This window comes from Mercurialis annua, linkage group LG7, assembly GCF_937616625.2.
Source record: "Mercurialis annua linkage group LG7, ddMerAnnu1.2, whole genome shotgun sequence".
Classification (NCBI taxonomy): domain Eukaryota; kingdom Viridiplantae; phylum Streptophyta; class Magnoliopsida; order Malpighiales; family Euphorbiaceae; genus Mercurialis; species Mercurialis annua.
This window is the reverse complement of record NC_065576.1, coordinates 4,179,844-4,201,766: the sequence shown is the minus strand read 5'-3', so window position 1 is coordinate 4,201,766 and position 21,923 is coordinate 4,179,844. Positions and strand designations below refer to the sequence as shown.

Here is a 21,923-nt window from a genome sequence, read left to right as displayed (position 1 = left end):
ATCAATCATCATCAACAAATCGTTCTGCAGAATAAAAAAAACGCAGAAATACAACAAAACACAAAAAAATGCAGAAATAACAGAATTTTATTATATAAAATCACAAAATTATTCTATAGAACATGAAATAAGTATTGGATTCTTTAAAAATACTCTTTATACATGTTTAATGGTGAATCAACAGTAAAAGATAAACAAATTACAGATCTGAAAATAAAAAAAAGAACAAAAAATTTCAGATCTAAAACTAAAAAGATAAAAGAAAGATGGCGCGGCGAGACAACGGCGGAACGATGGAGGCGAAACGGCGAAGGCGGAACGGCGAAGGCGGAACGACGAAGGCAGAACGGCGGAACGGAGGAGGCGGAACGGCGGAAGCGAAGGAGCAGAAATCGTGAAAATTTTCTTTCACAGCTCAAAAGAAATCGTGGAGAAGAAGAATGATTGAGAGAAATAAGAAAAATCGTATAAAAGAAAGGAATTTGAAGTACAAGTTATCAAAGTAAGAAAATGAGGTAGGTAAAGTAAAGATTTGGGTTGGGCCGTATAAAAGAAAATAGTGGCTGATTTCCTGTATTTTATATAAAAAGCCCAAAAATATTGCGTCTGCTCTTGAAATTATTGATTATGCTGAATGTAATATTAACCCTAATTTAATTAAACCTAACCCTAATCTATCAACCAGCTGCCGCCGCATATCATCTTCCTCGCATCGTCCAGCTGCCGCCTCCGCCTATAATCTTGCTCACATCGTCCATCGCCGTTGTCTGTCTCTATCAGCCATCTGTCTCCTCTGCCGCAAGATGAACAAGCAAAAGATATAAAATGCAGCAGCAGTTGGTGGCGAACGGTGTTGAACGAGGAGTAGCGTTTGCAACAACAGTGGTGGAGGATTGTTCGATCTTCTTTGTAGCAGTGTTGAATGAAAGCAGCAGCACCGAAGAACGACCTAAGGTGAAAGGCGGCAAGACGAGCAACAGAGGAGTAAGGCGGGAAGATGAGTAGTGTTGAACAAAAAAGCTGATGCTCGTCGGAGGTTTTTAGATTTAATTTTGCTGGTGGGTGTGGGTGGTTGCTAGTGGCTGTGGTGGCGTGGGTAGTTTCTGGTTGCTGTTAGGGTGGTTGCTAGTGGTTGTGGTTGTAATCGTGGGTGGTTGCTGGTTGCTGCTATGGTGGGTGTGGGTGGTTGCTGGTTGCTGCTATGGTGGGTGTGGGTGGTTTCTGGTGGCTATGGATGGCGGTTCTGTCCCCTCCAAGAAGGAGAAGCTGACTTGGAATTTTCAAAAGAGAAAAATGACATGGCAAATAAGGAATGGAGTGAGTCAGCATCCGGTAGCCACGGTAGGACAAATATCGCCGGAAATGATTTAGAAACCACCCGGAAGTTCAATATTAGTAAGTATAGTAACCATTTTGTAATGAATTGAAATTGGGTGACCATTTTGCAACTTGGAAAAAGTTGGGTGACTCCAGAATCTTTAACCCCTAATCTTTCCATGCTATCATATCTTTACCTCTTTAGTTCTTTCTTTTCAGGCCAAGTTCCTTCAGAAATTTCTAATGGCTATGGAAAAATTGTCTTTTCTTGACTTGTCCAATGCTTATGGCTTCATGTTCTTGGATCTTCAAATTCTTGATTTGAAAGTTATTCTCCAAAACCTGATCTGTCTTGAAAATCTTCATCTTGATTCTGTTAAAGTATCTTCCCCAGTTCCTTTGATGCTAGCAAATATATCTCAGTGACATCTCTCCATCTCAGCAACTGTGGATTACGTGGCGAATTTTCATTTCCCATCTTTCACTTGCCAAATATTCAGTTTGCTCGCTTGGCAGATAACCCAGAACTTAGAGGTCTGACTTTGAGTGAAGAACAAGAAACCTCAAGTCATTGTGGCTTAGGATTACAAGCTTTTCTGTCAGCTCCCTACCTCTATAGGAACCTAAATTCCTTGGAATTTTCTTATTCCAGTTACTGCAAATTCATTGGTGGGATCACAATTTCACTTGGAAATCTCAGAAAACTTGTGGTATTGGACCTTGAAAATAATCTATTTACAAGATAAATTCTGTTTTCTCCGTCAAATCTTACTCGGCTTATGGAACTTTATTTCAGCTTCAACAATATCAGTAGTGGACTGGTGGAAACTTGTCTTGGATTCACAAGCTATCCAGGCTCAATTACTTGTCTCTCAAGAAAACCAATTCTGATTTGATTTTAGGGAAAGCAAATCAACATCGATCCAATATGTTTTCTTTGCAAGATAAGCTGGATTCAATCAATGTAAGACTAAATTCCTCGACATAACATGTTTGTTATATCTGAATCCGGATCTGCTCTGCAATTAACTTCCTGTTTCCTCAAAGTTTTTACATATACTTAATGCCATGTATGTATCAACTTCACTAAAGTCTCCACCTCGTTGTCTTCTTGGAACAGATAACTCAAGTTTCTGAACATATTTTTTCGTTTGTAAGAACAAATGTATTGTGCTGCCACTCATATCTGATAGCCTGACGGATCACGATGCGTCCTTCAAGCTCCTGCGGGTGAGTCTGGTTCTTGTTCAAGCCCTTCATTTCCACTTATTACATAAATACATATCTGTATATATATAGAAGAGCAATAAAACATAAAGAAATATCTCATCTTTCTTAACTTACATTAGCTGTCATGTTCTAAGTTTTGCGACATTTCCGTCAATTTTTCATCACTGTCTTTTGGTGATTAGAATATTTCTGCATCTCATCAATGCCTCATTGTGCACAATCAATTTCTCATCATTTTGTTAATATGATCATTTAGTGGAAGGTTATTCATTAGGTGAGAAAATATTTTTATGTTTGTGACACATATGTTCCCTAATAATTCATTTGCATGATAAATAGACAAGCATTGACTCTAATACAATAAAATATATGCACCTATGTCTGCCAGACAATTCCCCTCGTGGATCATTATTTAAGATATTACTTATTGAATTTTTTTTATATTAATCAAAGTTGGAAGCAACTCTATCAGATTTACACCTCACCATTGCTCACCATAATTATAATAATATCAAAATGATATCATGCAGAGATTCCAATTCAGTGAAGGTGCAAGTGCAATTGGTTGGAGATCTCTATGCCTGGCCGGTGCTATGGAAGCAAGGTATCGAATTTCTAAATATTCTTATCCATTCTTAATTTCTTAAATCAGACTAATTCTTATAACAACATGACAATGATGAGAAATTGGTGGATCTGTCATAAAACTACCAACATTACAGCTCAATACAAGATTATTATCGGTTCTTTTTGCTCAATTTTCTTTCCATATATAAGAGAGGTGCCATAGGTTGGTTTTAAAACAACAAAATCACTTGTGCATTCATATCTCATAGCTTTCTTTTGCAAAAACAAGAAAACAAACAAATGGCTTCATTTCATATTCGTTCTATCAGTCTGCCCTCTAGATCTCATCCAATAACTGTAAGTTTAGAGGAGCAGATTCACAAGCTAAACACATCACAATCATCCTTATCATTAGGACAAAAATTGAGTGGCCTAAAAGAGTTGTATGAGTGTCTTGATGATTTTCTTCGACTATCACTCACCCAACAATCTCTTTCCCATGAGAACTTTGTCGAAGAGGTCTTGAATGGATCTTTGAGTTTGTTGGATATGTGCAGCAACACAAGAGACTTTTTCTCACAGATGAGAGAATGTCTTCAGGGGCTTGAATTATCTCTCCGAAGAAGTAGAAACGGAGTTGATGCATACATGGCATTAAGGAAAACATTGAATAAATTGATATGCAAATATCTCAGAAATTTCAAGAAACAGGGGAACAAGTCCAAAAGTAACTCAGAGATTGCAGTGTTGCTAAAAGGTGTAGAGGAAATTAGTACTTCCATGTTTGAATCCATCTTATCTTTCATTTCTCAGCCAAAGTCAAAATCAAAGCTCTCTATTTTCACTAAATTTCTGCAACCAAAGAATGAATCATGCAAAGAGGAAGTTGAAGTCAATGAAATGGAGAAGATCGACGCTGAATTACACATCTTGAAGTCCAAAAAAAAGTCCAGCAATGACAGCAATCAAAGAAAATCTATGTTGAAAGAAATAGAGGCATTGGAGATGAGCCTTAAAGAAGCAGAAGAGGATTTAGAGTGTGTCTATAGAAGATTGGTCAAAATTAGAGTCTCTATTCTCAATAGTCTAAATCATTAGGAGATTGCTTCTCTCAAAATTTTGTAGTATATACTCTTACACCAAATTGTACAAAAACATATATACAAAAATCAAACGATTAATACTCAAATTGTTAATATTTGTCTCATTTTGCATTTTGTGCCCTATGAGTTTATATTTATGATATATATATAACATGTTATATCATTATCGGTCATCAGAAATATGTTATTTGATGTGATTTAAAACCTGAAAAACCATTGAAAATTGAAAATGGAGCATACTAGTGAATATGAAAGATTGAAAAGAGCATACTAATTCACTGCAAAGAAAACTATCAATATTCTCACATCCAGCCCAACAGTTTTATAGAAGAGATAAAATGCATAACCCTTTGAAATAGAAATGCGTTCTGTATTGTTGTGATCATTTGAATGGATCTGCAGACAATGAACAATTGTCTAGTTAAGATGGTAAAAAATTGAAGACAATTTAGACTAGAAGTACTTCGATTTTCACTCTGCTTTGTAGCGTATTGTTATATGTACAATTTGGATACAAAAATGAAAAGATTAACTTCCTCGTTAGATTTTAGAATGCTAATCTTGTTGGATAAACAAGATCTGTCATCCACATTTACTTTTCTGCAATTCCTTCCATTCTTGAAATCATACAGTACTTGCCAATCAATTTGTTCAATCTTTTTTGTAGAATCCATGAATATACTGATCTTTTTTTCTCTTCTTCTCCGAAGTGACAATTCAAGTTGTTGCAACAGACTCTTTGAACTGTGAGAATAGATCTCTCTTGATCTACACATTAGCTGCCATTTCTCTATGCTTTGTCTCTTCCTTGTGATTAAAACAATCTTTTTAAATAAATAGAGTGACCTTTCGATATAGTAATGGTTAATTCAGATCATCTCTCTCATTAAAATTCTTCTCAAAGTAAACAAATGTTAAACTTAATCTGTAGCGATGCATGTGGGAATTGTCTGAATTTTGGTGTAGAAACTCATCCAAAGTACCTGTTTTATTAATAATGTATTGATTTACAGGATGTTTAGAAAACCAAGGCTGACAATGTTCCACTTGCTTCCAGATGCCGGGCAATTACATCAGACTTTAATCACTAATTTGTTTCATTTACCTGACTTCGAGATCTCGGCAAACTTGTTGTATTCGACTTTGAAAATAATCTATTTACAGGATGAATTCCATCTAATCTGTCAAATCTTACTCAGCTAATGGAACTCTCACTTTGCTTCAACAATATCAGTATGGGTGGCAACTTATCTTGGCTTCACAAGCTAACCAAACTTGTGTCTCAAGAAAACCAATTCTGATTGATTTTAGGGAACGCAAAATCAGCTTCCATCCAATATGTTTCATTTGAAAGATCAGGATAAAATTCTAAACGCATTTTAACATGTTTATTATATTCAAATCTGCTCTGCAATTCATTTCCCGTGTCTTCAAACTTTTGCATACTTGATGCCATGTATGCATCGACACTAAAGTATCCACCTTGTAGTCTTCTTCGAACAGATATAACTCAAGCTTCTGAACAGACTGTCTCATTTCTAAGAAAAAATCTCTTGTGCTGCCAAACATATCCAATATGCCTCCTCTAAGCTCCTGCATGCGAGAGTCTGGTTCTTGTTCAAGCCCTTCATTTCCACTTATTACATAAAATTATATATAGAAGAGCAATAGAACATAAAGAATACCATCTTTCTTGATCTACATCAGCTGTCATGTTTTAAGTTTTGCGACAGTCCCGTCAATTTCTCATCACTGTCTTTTGGTGATTACAGTATTACTGCATCTAATCAATGCCTCATTGTGCACAATCAATTTCTCATAATATTGTTAATATAATCATTTTGTGAAGGTGATTCAATAGGTGAGAAAATATTTTTATGTTACTGACATATTTGTTCCCTAATAATTCATTTGCATGATAAAGAGACAAGCCTTGACTCTCATACAATATAATATATGCAGCTATGTCTGGCAGACAGATTCCCCTCGTGTAGTATTATTTTAGATGTACAAGTCACTATTACTCACCATATTTATGATAATATCAAAATGATAACATGCAGAGATTCCAATTCATTGAACGTGCAATTTGTTGGAGATCTCTATGCCTGGCCGGTGCTATGGAAGCAAGGTATCAGATTTCTAACTATTTTAATCCATTCTTAGTTTCTTAAATCAGATTACTTCTTATAACAACATGACAATTGTGAGAAATTGGTGGATCTGTCATAAAACTACCAACATTACAGCTCAATACAAAGAAATAATTGATTATTTTTGCTCTATTTCCTTTCCATATATAAGAGAGGTACCATGGGTTAGTTTTAACAGCAAACTCATTTGTGCATTCAAATCTCATAGCTTTCTTTTGCAAAAACACAAAAAAACAAATGGCTTCATTTCATATTCGTTCTATCAGTCTGCCCTCTAGATCTCATCCTCTGATTGCAACTTTAGAGGAGCAACTTTGCAAGCTAAACACATCACAATCATCCTTATCAGTTGGCCAAAAATTGAGTGGCTTAAAAGAGTTGTATGAGTGTGTTGATGATTTGCTTCAACTAACTCTTTCCCATGAGAAGCAGAACCAATCCGTAGAAGATGCATTGAATGGATCCTTGAGTTTGTTGGATATATGCAACAACACCAGAGATTTTTTCTCACAAATGAGGGAATGTCTCCGGGAACTTGAATTATCTCTCCGGAGAACTAAAAACGGAGTTGAGGCATACATGGCATCAAGGAAAACATTGAATAAGTTGATCTGCAAATATCTCAGAAATTTGAAGAAACAAGACAAGAGCAGCAAAAGTAACTCAGAATCGGCAGATATTGCAGTCTTGCTAAAAAGTGTAGAGGAAATTAGTATTTCAATGTTTGAATCCATCTTATCTTTTATTTCTCCACCAAAGTCAAAATCAAAGCTCTCCATTTTCTCAAAACTTCTGCAACCAAAGAGTTCGATATGCGAAGAGGAAGTTGAAACCAACAAAATGAAGAAGATCGATGCTGAATTACTCATCTTGAAGTCCAGCAATCAAACAGCAAATATATTGAAAGAATTAGGGACTTTGGAGATGAGCCTTAAAGAAGCAGAGGAGGAGTTAGAGTGTGTTTACAGAAGATTGGTCAAAATTAGAGTCTCTCTTCTCAATAGTCTAAATCATTAGAAGATTTTATCTATCAAAATTTTGTAGCATACATACAATCTTACATCAAATTGTACAAAATACAAATATATATAGAAACATCAAATGAATATACTCAGATCTCTCTCAATTTGCATCCTGTGTCCTATCAATTTATTTTTATTGCAAACTTAAAATCATGGGAAGAAGATCTAACTGGGCTTAAGAAAACCGGGTGTATGAAATGATCGAACACTACATGCTGCGGGTAGAGATTACATTACCAAAGATTAAAAGTAAATTAGATGTCATTAACTTATCATAAGTATGTAAAATTTCAATTAGAAACATGAGATTTCATCAGAGAGAAAATCTTGCATGCTAAATAAGTCATTTAAAAGGAGCAGACTAGTGAATAGCAAATATGACATAAAAGACAAGTTCAATGCAAACTAATCTGTCAATATTCTAACATAGTAAAACATATAGCTGAAGAAGTCCAAAAAGTACATGGACTCTTTTAAAATAGAAATGCATTTTATAGTGTTCGAAGTTCAGTCAATTATTTCAATGGATCTGCAGACAAAGAACAATGTGTAATAACAAATTATAATGAAAATAGACTAAAAGTATATTGCTTTTCACTACGCTTTGTACTTAATTGTGTATTTGTTATACATCCATTTTGGAGACTATATTTTCAAATACAAAATCTATAACTTCATTTATAAGTTCAATCAATAATTCCAATGGATCTGTAGATAATAAACATGCTTGGTTTGCAGTATGATTGAAACAATATTAGACAAGCAAGAGGGCTTTGATCTTGTTTTTGGCTGAGATGAAACATAAAATGTACTCGAATAATGAAACACTAACTTCCTGATCAGCAGTTTTAGAAATGCTAAACATGTTCGACAAATCGGATATATATCGTTTACAGTTACTCATCTGCAATTTTTTTTCATGTTTCTTTAAATTTTACAAGTACTTGACAATCAATTTGTTCAATCTTTTCTCAAATCCATGTATATACCAATCTTTTTCTTTTCTTCTTCTTCTCCGAAGACAACTCGAGTTGTTGCACAAATGTTATTGATTAATAATGTATTGATCGATGATTAGACAGGTTGCATGAACAGAAGTTTGTCTAATGTAGAGAAAACCATGACTGTCAAGGTTCTACTTGCTTCTAGATGTCAGCCAATCATAATCACTTTGTTTCTTTTAACTAAAAAGGTTGTGGACAGACTCATGATCTTCTTGGACCTGATTTTTGAGGCCTGCATCACAGGCAATTGCCTTTCCGTCCTTGCAGGCACTTCTGCTATAAAAGTTCCTGATTCTACCGAATGTAAAGCACCTGAGACCAGCAAATCTAGCCGTACGTCATACCACTGCCAATTCTGGTTTTCACTAATTGTCTATAAACACTTTTAACTTTCCTCTGATTCTTCAAGGATCCACTCCAATGCTTGTAATCCTATCAATACATTTTGCACTTTTTCTGAATCAATGTCTTTGTTTCATTTTAGGGAAAGCAAATAAACATCCATCCAATATGCTCCATCAAGCTTTTGTAATCTTTCCATGCTAGCAAATCTTAAACTCTCTGATTCTTTCTTTTCAGGCCTAGTTCCTTCAGAAATTTCTAATGGCTATGGCAAAATTGTCTTATCTTGACCTGTCCAATGGCTATGGCTTCATGTTCTTGGATCGTCGAATTCTTGATTTTAAAGTTATTCTCCAAAACCTGATCAATCTCGAAAATCTTCATATTGATTCTGTTAAAGTATCTTCCCCAGTTCTTTTCATGCTAGCAAAACTTTCCTCATTGACATCTCTCCATCTCAGCAACTGTGGAAATTTTTGATTTCAGTTACTGCAAATTCCTTGGTATGATCCCATTTTCACTTGCAAATCTCAGCAAACTTGATGTATTGGACCAATTCTGATTGATTTAATTCCATCTTCTCTGTGAATATCTTACTCAGGTAATGGAACTCTCACTTAGATTCGACAATATCAGTAGTGGTGGCAACATTTCTTGGCTTCACAAGCTTACCAAACTTAATTACTTGTCTTTCAAGAAAACCAATTCTGATTGATTTTAGGGAAAGCAAATCAATCAGGATCCATCCACTATGTTTCATTTGCGAGATAAGCTGGATAAGGATTCAATCAATGTAAGGCTAAATTCCTCAACACATTTTAACATATCCATTATATCTGAATCTGAATCTGCTCCGTAATTCATTTCTTGTTTCTTCAAATTTCTAACATACGTGATGCTATGTATGCATCAGTTTCACTAAAGTCTCCACCTCGTCGTCTTCTTCGAACAGATAATTAAAGTTTCTCGACAGATTGTTTCATTTGCAAGAAAAAATCTCTTATTCGTTCTTCATTTCACCTGTTATATAATATAGAAGACAATAGAACATAAAGAATATCATCTTTCTTGATCTGCATTAGCTGTCATGTTTTATGTTGTGCGTCAATTTCTCATCATTGTCGTTTGGTGTCATACTATTTCTTCACAATCGATTCCAAACATGTGTATCAATTTCTAAATGTAATCATAATAAATTAAGTTAGTAAATTTATAATGTTTCTGACATATTTGCTCCCTAATAACTCATTTGCATGATGGATCGACAAGCATTGACTCTAATACAATAAAATATACTGGCAGACAAATTATGAACCAGCTCATAGTTATCATCAAGCTACTGCATTTCGCTCGTCGTGCATGTATATATTCTAATGTTTTAGATATCAGTTATTGATCTTTTGTATTAATCATGTAAACAAACTAGCAAGCAATACTGTCACCACCATACCTATAATATCATAATCATAACATGCAGAGATTCCAATTCAATGAACGTGCAATTTCTAAATATTATGATTCATTCTTAATTTCTTAAATGAGATTACTCCTTACAACAACATGACAATGATGAGAAATTGGTGGATCTGTCATAAAACTACCAACATTACAGTTCATTACAAGAAAATTATTGATGGTTTGTTCTCAATTTTCTTTCCATATATAAGAGGTACAATGGGATGGTTCTAACAGCAACACTACTTGTGCATTCAAATCTTTCACAGCTTTCTTTTTCAAGAACAAGAAAAAACAACAAATGGCTTCTTTTCATGTTCGTTCAATCAGTTTGCCATCTACATCTCATCCTCTGACTCTAACTCTAGAGGAGCAAATTCACAAGCTAAAGATATCACAGTCATCCTTATCTATTGGCCAAAAATTGAGTGGCTTAAAAGAGTTATACGAGTGTGTCGATGATTTTTTTCAGCTAACTCTTTCCCATGAGAAGCAGAACCAATCTGTAGAAGAAGCATTGAATGGATCATTGAGTTTGTTGGATATATGCAGCAACACCAGAGATTTTTTCTCACAGATGAGGGAATGTCTCCAGGGACTTGAATTATCTCTCCGAAGAAGTAGAAACGGAGTTGATGCATATATGGCATCAAGGAAAACATTGAATAAATTGATCTCCAAGTATCTCAAAAATTTGAAGAAACAAGACAAGAACAGCAAAAGTAACTCAGATTTAGTAGTCTTGCTCAAATCTGTAGAGGAAATTAGTGTATCAATGTTTGAATCCATCTTATCTTTCATTTCTTTACCAAAGTCAAAATCAAAGCTCTCTATTTTCACGAAAATTTTGCAACCGAAAAATTCTTCATGCGAAGCGGAAGTTGAAGCCAATGAAGTAGAGAAGATTGATGCTGAATTGTGTATCTTGAAGTCCAGCAATGACATCGATCAGAGTAAAAATTTGTTGAAAGAATTAGAAAGATTGGAGATGAGCCTTAAAGAAGCAGAAGAGGAATTAGAGTGTGTCTATAGAAAATTAGTGAAAATCAGAGTTTCTCTTCTCAACAGTCTGAATCATTAGAACAAATTGCTTCTACCAAAATTTTGTAGCATAGAATCTTACACCAAACTGTACATAAATATATACAAAAATCAAATGAATATACTCAGATTTCTATCATTTTTCATTTTGTGTCCTGTGAATTTATTTTTATGACATATTTAGACTTTTAGTGCAAAAGATTTCAGACAAAACTTAAAATATATAAAGAAGATGTAATTTATTAGCCTTGAGAAAACCAGGTGTATGAACTGATCAAACGCTGCATAGTCTGAAAATGACATGCAAGATTGAAAAGATTCGATCGTGAACTAATTCACTGCAAACCAAACTATCAATATTCACATCCAACCGATCAGTTTGATGATCTTCCTTTTGATCCAATTCTGATGCATTAGCATGTCTATGAGCGCGCAATATCTTAAAACAAACTGATAAAACACATGGACCCTTTTGAAATACAAGTTCATTAATTTTGTTGTGATCTGATCATTTCCATTAGTATCTATAAATTCATTTTTATATTCAATCAATGATTGATGGCTCTGCAGACAATGAACAATGTCAATTAGGACTAACTTCCTCAGCAACTTTTAGAATGCTAATCATGTTTAAGTTTAACAAATTAGATCCATCACTCGCAGTTATTTTTAATGCTGTCTCTTTAATTTTTTTTAAGTAAATGTAAATGACTTTGTTTTTTTTCTTTTGGATTCCATTTACTTATAAACTTCACTTGTAAAGCCAGACTCTTATCCGCTTCTTCTTCTTCTCCGAAGAGACAATTCAAGTTGTTGCACATACTCTTTGAACTGTTAGAGAAGACCTTTTGATCTACATGAGTTGTCGTGTTCTCCTGCATTGTCGTTTCCTTGTGATTAGAACAATCTTATTAAATAAATAGACTTGACCTTTCGATATAGTAATGGTTCATTCATATCATCATTCATATTATATAGATAATCTGCAGCAATGTATGTGGAAATTGTCTGAATTTTGGTGTTTTGATTCATTAATAATGTACTGATTTGCAGGATGCATGACCAGAACTGTGTCTAATCTAGAGAAAACCAAGCCTGTCAAGATTCTACTTGCTTTCGGATGCTGGGCAGATATATCAAAGCTGTTCAAGAGATGAATTTATTATAAAATGTTTCCTTGGAACCCATGGACTTGTGCACATGCAAGCAGAGCAGGAGACAGGTCTAGCAGATACCAAATTAAAATTATTATTTATTTTGATTTATATGATCTCTATGACAATATTATAGCAATAAATCCTAAATTTCTTTAATCTCACTGCTTAATCATCACATAACAGGGATGAGACATGCATGATATGACAGACACCGATAAAAAAACGATTCTAGATCATTAAGCCAACGCAATTCTGTACGGTTTGGCCTACAAAATGCAAAAATTAATTGGAAAGATTAGGTTTGTAATGTTTTAAAGGTTAAGCTTAAATCGCTAAAAAAGTAAAACGTTACGATTTGTTTTGCCAATAACCGGAAAAAAAAATCACAGCATAGCAGCACCAATACTGTGTTATTCAACTTCTATAATTATTTTTGCTGTAGTGCAAAAACTTGTCTAGACAGTCATATCTACAAAATTAATACACACAGCCATGCAAAACTCTCACTCAAAAGATTGACAAAAGACAGGCCTTGTCGCACCACGTTTCCTCTTAAGATTAGCAATCACCATGAAAACATGATGGATCAGATGAAAATGCTGGTTTTTTACTCTTGGATTTCTTCTTTCTCCACAATAACTTCCTCCACAAGTTTCCACCTTCCTTTTTCTTGCTAGGCACAATAGCCAAAGACTTAGTTGCAACATTATCATCCTCATGTTTAGTAGTTCCGTTCAAATTGAGGATCTTTTCAAGCGGCTCAATCACCTTGTCGGAAATAAAGGCCGACCTTATGCTGTCACTTTCTTTGATCGTAGGGCCACTAGTGTCCTTTGTCGTAGCGTTGTCCTCTGCCAGCATCCGATCTAGAAGAGAGGACCTCTGATTCATGAGCTTGTTCTGGGGTGCAATCACCATTGTGCTTGTGCTAACCGAGTCGCCATTTCTATCAGGTGAGCTAGAGATGACCTTATCGAACAGGGCCGCATCACTCGGTGAAGCCATCGCCTTCAACTGCTTCCCTAGACTTAGAATTGTCTCTTGGCACTCGGCCAATTTTTCCGAAGCTGCTGTAATCTCCAAATCCTATAAGATTCATCTTAAGATCAATGCAACAGCAAAAAAAATTATTTTACACATCAGAAATTTGCATGAACTTACTGTTCGAAGCTGCTTTTCTTCCTCGTAATTGGGGGTTTCGTTCTTTGCTACACTGAATACAACATCATCAAATATATGAGACCTCTATCAAGGCAAAAATAATTATAAATGATATCTCTGTGTTGTTTCAATACTATTGGATGTCGAAATTGGAAAATAAATCCAGTAGTACCTTTCAAGTTGAAGCTGCAATTCAAGACATGTAGCCTCCAAATCCTCACAGCAACTATTTTTATGCTCCAGTTCCACTTCCAAGGTAGATATCTTTTGGCAAGCCTTATTTAACTCTGCTCTGGCCTCTGTGAGATGTGTTTTCAGATCTTCCATTTGATTTTCGATCATTGTTTTTGACATTTTCAAAGAGTCCAACTCTTTTTGCATGTTTGCCATAGTTTTCTCTGCTTCCTGGGGATGATTTGTCCAAGTTTCGCTCTTACTAATAGCTGACTGAAGCCTCCCTTCCAGTTGTTCGCCATGAAGGCACAATCTATCCACTTCTGAAGATTGACCAGTCATTTCAACCTCGGTTTCCCCTTCACTTCGCGTTTCATCCCATTCAAAATGCTTCTTAACTGCATCCCTCATGCTTGAAACATCTTGAAGGGAAAAGCAATGATTCACAACCCAGTCCAAAGCAGCACATAATTCTTGGGCAAACCTGTTTACATCTGATTTTCCATTCAAAAGATCATAACAAGCATGAACAAATTGCTGCAATACAGCACTAAGTTCAGACGTCTTCCACTGGAAAACACGAACCATGTACCCTGAAGATGCTTCATTCTTATTTGGGAAGAAACTCGCATCCTTTCTAGATGAGACCTCTGAAGTTCTGTAACTTGGTAAAGTCATCCCTTCAACAAGTTCAGTTATCTTCTGTATTGATTTGCCTAGTTCTGTCTGAAGCTGCTGGACGTTTCTATCCGTCAACGATACATCATCATCATTTGCAGCACATGATGAATCTATCGGTATTGAGTTATTTATAGGTGAATGTGGTGCATCAGGCTGTTTCAAGCTCTCTCTCGTATCAGCACAATCTGCAGCCAAAGCCATTCTAACATCCTCAAGTATCTCATCAGGTTTTCTTTGTGTGAGGTGAGTTTGCTCTGACACTACTTTCAGAATATCCTGAAGCCAATAAGGAGCTTTACCAAATGCTTCATTAGACTTGAGATCCTGGTCAGACTTCAATAATGGAATGATCTCCCTACTCAAACGGGTTTCAATGGGGCTGACAGGTGCATTTGCATCATCAGATGAAACATGAGGGCTTCCAGACTGCTGATCAACTGATACTATTGCAAGCCTTTCCATTTCAACAAAATCATCCATCAGATTTATGTCTGAAGATCCAACTGAACCCCTTTGCTTCCCATGCTTGAAGTGCTCTAACTCTGATATCAAATTAGAAGCCCATGATTCAGCACAGCTAATCTTGTCATCACTGCCGACATCAGACATTGAGGCCTGAGAGAGCTCACGTGGTGGAAGACCACTCCTCGATAGCTCTAAGCTTGTCTGGCTTTTTGACAGTCCATCAAAATGCAAATCAAATTGGGATAACTTGGAAGCTGCACGAGAAAACATGGATCTCGAAGTTTGAAGTTCAGTCACTTTTTTGTTAAATGCCTCCTTGAGAGTCTTGTTTTCTTCTTCCATTGAATATAACTGCTCAGTCAGAAAATTGATCTGTTTGCTGAGAGTGTCTGCAGAGCTATCGACTGCAGAATCTACGATATAGCCATTAGAACCAGAATGCGTTCTTCTCCTCCTCATTTCAACTGAATCTCTTCCAAGTATATCAACTTCACTTTTCATCTTTGCCAAAGCAGCAGGGCCAGGCAACCGCTTGCGAACAAGCACACGTAGCCGCTGACATTCTGATTCTAACTTTGCAATCTTTTTCACGCTCTCTAAGTGTTGCTTATGTGATACATCACCTGTTCTACGGTTAAATTCTATTTCCTCATTTCGAATCTCAAGCTCTTTCTCTAGAACTCGGACTTCATACTTCAGTGAAGTATTATCTTTATCAGTGGACTCTAATCTAGCTATCCGATTATTCAAATCTGCCTCCAACCGAGTCCTTTGTTTTGTTAAATCCTCAACTGACTTCTCCTTTGCTAAGAGAGCCTTACTCAACTGAGCATTCTCCGCACCCATTTTTGCATATCTTTTGCTGGTCTCTGCCAAACTCTCCTCTAAAATCATTTGGGACTTCTCAAATTCCCCAGATGCCTTCATCACAGCATCATGAATCCTGTGCTCCTGTTCATCTCGAACAAAGCGCAGCTGTTGCATGCACTCCTTGAGAGCAGCCTCCATTTGATTTAACCGTTCTTCTCCGGCAAGCCTGTGCTGTAATGCTTCATCCAAGTCTAGCTTTAGAGAGACGGCTTTGGCTTCTGCCTCCTCCCATTCTATTTTTGCAAACAAACCGATCATTAGAGGGACGATTTGATTGTTAATTAAAATACATGATTTTGAAGAATTGTGTAAAAATGTACGTCAAAAATAGGCGTGACAAAAGCCTTACATGAAAGTAGAGGAACAGCGAAAGAAACTTCAACAAAACTTACCCGCCATGGCTTCCTCGATCATCTTCTCTTGTTTCTTTAAAAGCTCATCTTTAGCTTTACACTCAGACAGGACAGAAGAAAGTTTATCATTTAAACTTTTAAGGTCTTTCTCCAATTCGGCATTAATCGTAAAAAATGTTCGAATCTGAAGGAAAAAAAAAGATCAACATGAATGTATTGCTGATTTACTAATTTCTAAACTGTTTTCATGGGCAGATACATACTCACCAAGAAGACAAGCAACTGAACAAATCACTTAGAAGACACATATTCAAACTTCAAATACAGTAAAACTATTCGGAATTTTACATTCAGAAAGATCTGTTTTTGCAGGTTCTTCTTACTGAATTGAGTTCAAGTTTGAGCTTTAGATTTTAGAGTCGAGTTGAGCTCGAGCTTGACAGTGTTTCCGGCTCGACTTGACTCGATTACACCCCTAAGCCCACTGCCAGTTTTTACAGGTTCTTTTTCTTTACAGGTTCTTCTTACTGAATTGGCAGCTAATGAACTACTAATACACATCTTTTGAACTTTTATGTTATCGTTAGCACCCCAACAAAGATAAAAGCACATTAAACCCAGATTTTTCAAAAACCCATCAGAAAAACCCCATTTTCTTAGATTCTTGAATATCAATAGACAAGAATATCAACCAACGCGCTATAACTCAATTGGTATAAGCGCTGAGCAGCAATCTCATAAGGGCGTGAGTTTAATTTCTCCCACAAGCGCTCCACTTAATTATTTGCAATGTAAGTTGGAAATCTATTAAATAAATTCCAAAACATATGAATTCAATAAATAAGTAAAACCAAATATTCAAGAACTATAAACAAGCTAAAATTCAAGTTTTGTTACCTCATCGTGATTTTCCTTGGGAGAAACACCATTACTACTACTATTAGTATTAATAAGTTTATTATCAGATGAAACAATCATCTTCTCCGTAGATTTCTTTCTCCATAGCCAACTACTACTCTTGTGGTCCATTTCACTTCAATCAACTCACACTGATCACCTTATAACTACCAAACAACCTGCATTATCAAATTCAAACTAAATCAAGAACTGAAACAGTATCAGTAAAAAATTGTGATCAATATAGAACACTAACCAAAAAAAAAAAAGCTCACCATGCATTACCGATCAAACAGAAACCCAAGAAAATAAAAACTACACAATAGAGTCGAGAATAGTGCAGCGCAATGTGGGATTTTGTGTGATCTGACCGACAAAATAAGAGTACAGACAAGGAGAAGCAGTGGAAGAAGATGATGAAGAAGATTTAATGGGGAAAATATATATTTAATCACAGCTAAGAGAGAGAGACTGTGCTTCTGAAGAGTGTGTCTGTTTGGTAAGAAAATACTAGGAGTGGGAAACAAAAAAGATCAAACCGATCAACCGACGAAACTGGAAAATCAAACTGATTAATCGACGAAATCGGAAAACTGGTTAATCGGTTTACAATTTAGATTTAGGATTTGACTTTTAATTTTTTTTCTTTTTTGATAATTGAGGAGGGGAAAGCGCTTGTGGGAGGAATTGAACCCATGATCTAACAATTTACTGTCTTGCGCTTATACCGTTTGAGTTACAGCTCATTCGTGATTTTAGAATTTAAAATCATCAAATTGTTAATGGTTTATTAGTGATTTTAGGATACGATTTTTAATTTTTATAATTAATGGTTTAGGTTTAGAATTTAGAATTTTAAAAATCGTGGATTAACAGTTTATGAATAATATATGTTCTTATAAATTATAATATACATGTATATATATTTTTCATATTTTTTTAATAATTAAATTAAAGTATTTTTTGAGTTTGTTTATAAACCTGACTGTTAAAATATAAATTTAAAATTATATTTGTATTTTAGGTGAATAAATATTAAAAAAGAATATTTTCCTCAGTAAAATATTCACCTAATAAAAATAAAAATAAATTAATTTATAAATAGTGAAAACATCACAAACTAATTTATATTATTTTTGTTAAAAAAAGAAATAGAATTATGGTTTCAGATTGGACTACAAATAAAATTTGATTATATATAAAATTTTTGAAATTTTTGAAATTTTATCCTTTGATGATTATATGGTTGAAAACGCAAAATTAAAAATTTAGACCATTTTAAATTGTTAACCGTTTTAAACTTTACATTAGATTTTAAAATTTAAAACTATTATATCATAGACCGGTTTATAAATAAGCTCATGAATCGGTTAATCGGTTTGTGCCTACCCCTAAAAATACAACAGAAAGTGTAAAAAGTGAAAACAGGTTATTTACTGCAGTGAAGAAAAAATGGTGTATGAATGAGTAAATAATTGGCTTAATTACTTAAAAGAACCCCACCTTGAAATATTTTTTCGTTTATACCCTGACCTAGGAAAAAGTTCATTTTTGCCCTTTTTTTGATTTTTCGTTTTCAACTGTAACCTAAAATTTTATTTTTTGACAATTTAATTAATTAAAGGATGATAATATTAAAAATAATTAAATAGAAGGGTTATATTATCTTTTTTCTATTTGGAAAAATACAAATAAATTAAAAAATGAAGGATTATTTTAAGCTTTTTTCTAAATAAAAAAGTTCAATTTAGTGCTTTAAGGTAGAGTTGAAAACGAAAAATCAAAAAAACAGTACAAATGAACTTTTTCTTAAGTTACAGTATAAACGAAAAAATATTATAAGATGAGATTTTTTTAAGTAATTAGGCCTAAATAATTAAAGAAATAGATGGCGCGAGAATAGGTGTGGGTCCTAATCTGACACTATAATAAGAGCGGATGATTTGCTTTGGTAGCTTTGATTTCATCTGACGGACCAAAAGAGCGCGGGTCTTTTTCTCTTATTACTTTTCCCCCTACTTTCTGCTGCTTCATTGGGAATACTTACTAAACTGTCAATTTCATTTTTTAAATCGTATCAATGTTTTTTTTGTCAAAAATCATATCAATGTTAAATCAAAATTCTTAAATTTTTATGATTTTTTTTGTCCCAGCTAGAAATTATACAGATATGTCACTAATTATTTATAAATAATACTCCCTCCGTCCCAATAGAGTTGTCCACTTTGCCTTTATCTCATAGTTTAAGAAAAGCAAATTATTGTTTATTGGTTTTATAAATTTATCCTTGCTTTTCTTGTTATACCCCTATTTAATGTAGGGACCACTTGCAATTTACTTTTACTTTATTCATTAGTGGATTTTTAAATAGGGGTAATATAAAAAATTTAAATGTAAAAGTTGGTTACTTTTTAAAAGTGGACAAAAATTTTGAAATATAAAAATTTCTCAAAGTGGACAACTCTATTAGGACGGAGGGAATATTTACAAACAACCATTGTCTCGTCATTGACGTACATGCATCGCCTAATCACTCTTCGACTTGTGTAGTTTTTCCGTCTTGTTTATGTATTCTTATGTCCTCATTCTTGTAGTTTATAGTCTCCATCTTTAATATTCCATAAATTCCATTCTTTTTTTTGTTATGATTTAGAATACATATGATTTATCAATAAAAAAAAGCGAATGTCAAAATAGTATATTATAATATTTATATCAGTATTCTTATTAAAAAAAAGTTATTAAGTATTCTGAGCTATAAAATTTTAATATTTTGCATTTGATAATATTAAAATTTAAAATCTATGTTATGATTACAAAATGTGTTTAACTTTAAAATTTATTTTACAGTTAATAAGATTATTATTTTAAAAATTATTTATTTTTATTTTATCTTGTTGCATAATGAAATTTGTAATAAGTCATTCCACGGTAAAAATGAACAAACAATTTTTATTAGTATATCAAACAATTGTAATAATATAAATTATAAATAAAATTGCTGAAACTTTTTTCAAAACATTATTATTCTCTAATTCTATTAAACCAATTTTTTTTAAAACTAAACATTATAATGAACTGAATTTAAATAAAAATAAATAAATTAAACGCTAGGATCAAAAAATTCAAACTGTCAAATTTAAAAATATGTATTTTATCCGCTTATGGACTCATTAGTCATTTCATAAAACGTAGTGTATTTGTAGTAAAGATATTATTAAATGGATTTATTTATAAATAAATAAAATTCAAAATATAATTAGACTTAAATAATGTTAAATGACTAATAGCTCGATAGTGACAACATCATTAGTCATAAGCATAATTAACATTTTTTGTTGCTAATAACTATATTGATGAGCCTTGTCTAAAATAAATTAGAGTAAGATGCACTTGAGTGGTTACAAGTGCTTCACTAGTCTAAGAGCACAATGCAAAAAAAAAAATTCGTTTAAATTTACCAACATTTTAAGTGTTATTTAGTTAATAGTTTATTTCTTTATATAGTAGAAGAGAATTAGTATTTACTATATTTTAACTGAATTTTATATTCGAATCTCATAATATAAATAGAGAGAGAAAAGACTATGTATTTGTTCCGTTTGATTTTGAATTAATTAAATTTTTTAAACATCATATAATTTATATACTAAGAGAAGAAGATAAGATTAATCAAGTCATATAATCTTTAAAGTGAGTAATGTCATTACTCTTAGTATCTCTTTAATCTTGCTTTTAGATTAATTAAATAATTGAAAGTGATGCTTAATGAGCTCATTTTAGAGGTATGTGTGTTTAATGGTTTTGGTGGATGAGGGGTCCCTTTTTTATATATGGATTATTCGGTTGTTAAGTTCCACTTACAACCACTAATAATGTCATTTCTTTCTATTTTGGCAAGCAATCTTGTCACACACTTTTCTTTTGTTTCTTTGATATTGGTATTATATAGAGCAAAGGGTCATTTTGGTCGTTAAATTAACTAGTATTTGGTCATACAAATCAATTAAGAATAATATTTTTTATTTTTAAGTCAATTAATATTTAAATTTCTTATAATAAACGAGCTTAAGGACCGTGTTGATCCATTTTAAAAATTTATTATTTTAAAAATAGAAAATATTATTTTTAATTGACCTTGAAATAAAAATTATCATCCTTAATTAATTAAAATAGCTAAATGTGAATAAAATTAATTTTGATGTACAAGTTCAGAGTCCGCGATAACTCTTTATTCATATAATTTTCTTTAAGTTTCATCTCATAAATTAGAGTAATAATTATTCTTAGTTCCTTAACTTTCATCTTTATTCCACCACAGTGTTTCAATTTCAATGTGTAACAATATTCTTTTTGAAGCCCTATTTGAATATGTAATATCCTTATTTTCACCAACATTTATAACTATATGATAAACTTATTCTGAAGTTCTTATACTATTGTTTTTATTGCATTTGGTCCCTGACAAAATTTTTATATTTAAGTGATCTTTTAACTATTTATTCTGTACACATGTTGTCCTTTTATATATAAAATACTGTCGTTTCATATAACTAAAATGTTTTTGTTTTTGTAGTTTCATTCGCAAGACGACCATAAGTATACAAATAAAATAGTAAAGGGACTACTTAAATGTAAAGAAATTTGTTAAGCATCAAATGAAATAAAATAATATTATATAGGGACGTTATAATGGATTTAGCCTCAATAATATGGCGCTCACTAATGTCCTATTTAGATTGGCAAAATTTAATAACATGACCATACATGATAAAAAAAATATAAGTTCAAATAGACATGTAATTGGTCGCTATGTTATTAAATTTTAATGGAAACGAAGCTATAGTGACGTCATGGACAATATGAATATAAAAATATGAATATAAAATATAAAATTATAGAAAATATAGTCAAGAATTAAAAAGACCGAT

At 33.3% G+C, this 21,923-nt stretch overlaps 3 protein-coding genes across 6 annotated transcripts; 2 read left to right on the top strand and 1 right to left on the bottom strand.

Annotated features, from left to right (window-relative positions):
• The first annotated feature begins 582 nt into the window (after positions 1 to 582).
• Positions 583 to 7,496, top strand: LOC126657802 (uncharacterized). 3 transcript variants are annotated; one of them, XM_056103849.1, is made up of 5 exons: positions 583 to 2,027; positions 2,114 to 2,281; positions 2,438 to 2,547; positions 3,078 to 3,151; positions 6,281 to 7,496. In XM_056103849.1, exon 5 carries the CDS (start codon positions 6,608 to 6,610, stop codon positions 7,385 to 7,387), a length of 780 nt encoding a protein of 259 aa, XP_055959824.1. In that variant the 5' UTR covers positions 583 to 2,027; positions 2,114 to 2,281; positions 2,438 to 2,547; positions 3,078 to 3,151; positions 6,281 to 6,607; the 3' UTR covers positions 7,388 to 7,496. The 3 variants fall into 3 exon arrangements, with proteins under 3 accessions (XP_055959824.1, XP_050208541.1, XP_050208539.1); XM_050352584.2 differs by lacking the exon at positions 6,281 to 7,496 and adding an exon at positions 3,672 to 4,321 and having other exon boundaries at positions 585 to 2,027; XM_050352582.2 differs by lacking the exon at positions 6,281 to 7,496 and having other exon boundaries at positions 586 to 1,395; positions 1,537 to 2,027; positions 3,078 to 4,321.
• A 2,925-nt stretch (positions 7,497 to 10,421) lies between these two features.
• On the top strand, positions 10,422 to 11,373 carry LOC126657364 (uncharacterized). Its single transcript, XM_050352038.1, has one exon. The coding sequence runs from the start codon at positions 10,495 to 10,497 to the stop codon at positions 11,272 to 11,274; it is 780 nt and encodes a 259-aa protein (XP_050207995.1). The 5' UTR covers positions 10,422 to 10,494; the 3' UTR covers positions 11,275 to 11,373.
• A 1,391-nt stretch (positions 11,374 to 12,764) lies between these two features.
• On the bottom strand, positions 12,765 to 17,502 carry LOC126656044 (filament-like plant protein 7). Of its 2 annotated transcripts, none has more exons than XM_050350495.2 (6): positions 17,268 to 17,502; positions 16,993 to 17,171; positions 16,135 to 16,279; positions 13,725 to 15,975; positions 13,553 to 13,604; positions 12,765 to 13,477 (listed from the first exon to the last, which is right to left on the bottom strand). In XM_050350495.2, the coding sequence occupies exons 2-6, from the start codon at positions 17,122 to 17,124 to the stop codon at positions 12,950 to 12,952; spliced, it is 3,108 nt and encodes a 1,035-aa protein (XP_050206452.1). In that variant the 5' UTR covers positions 17,125 to 17,171; positions 17,268 to 17,502; the 3' UTR covers positions 12,765 to 12,949. The 2 variants fall into 2 exon arrangements, with proteins under 2 accessions (XP_050206452.1, XP_050206453.1); XM_050350496.2 differs by having other exon boundaries at positions 17,278 to 17,502.
• Between the last annotated feature and the right edge of the window lie 4,421 nt (positions 17,503 to 21,923).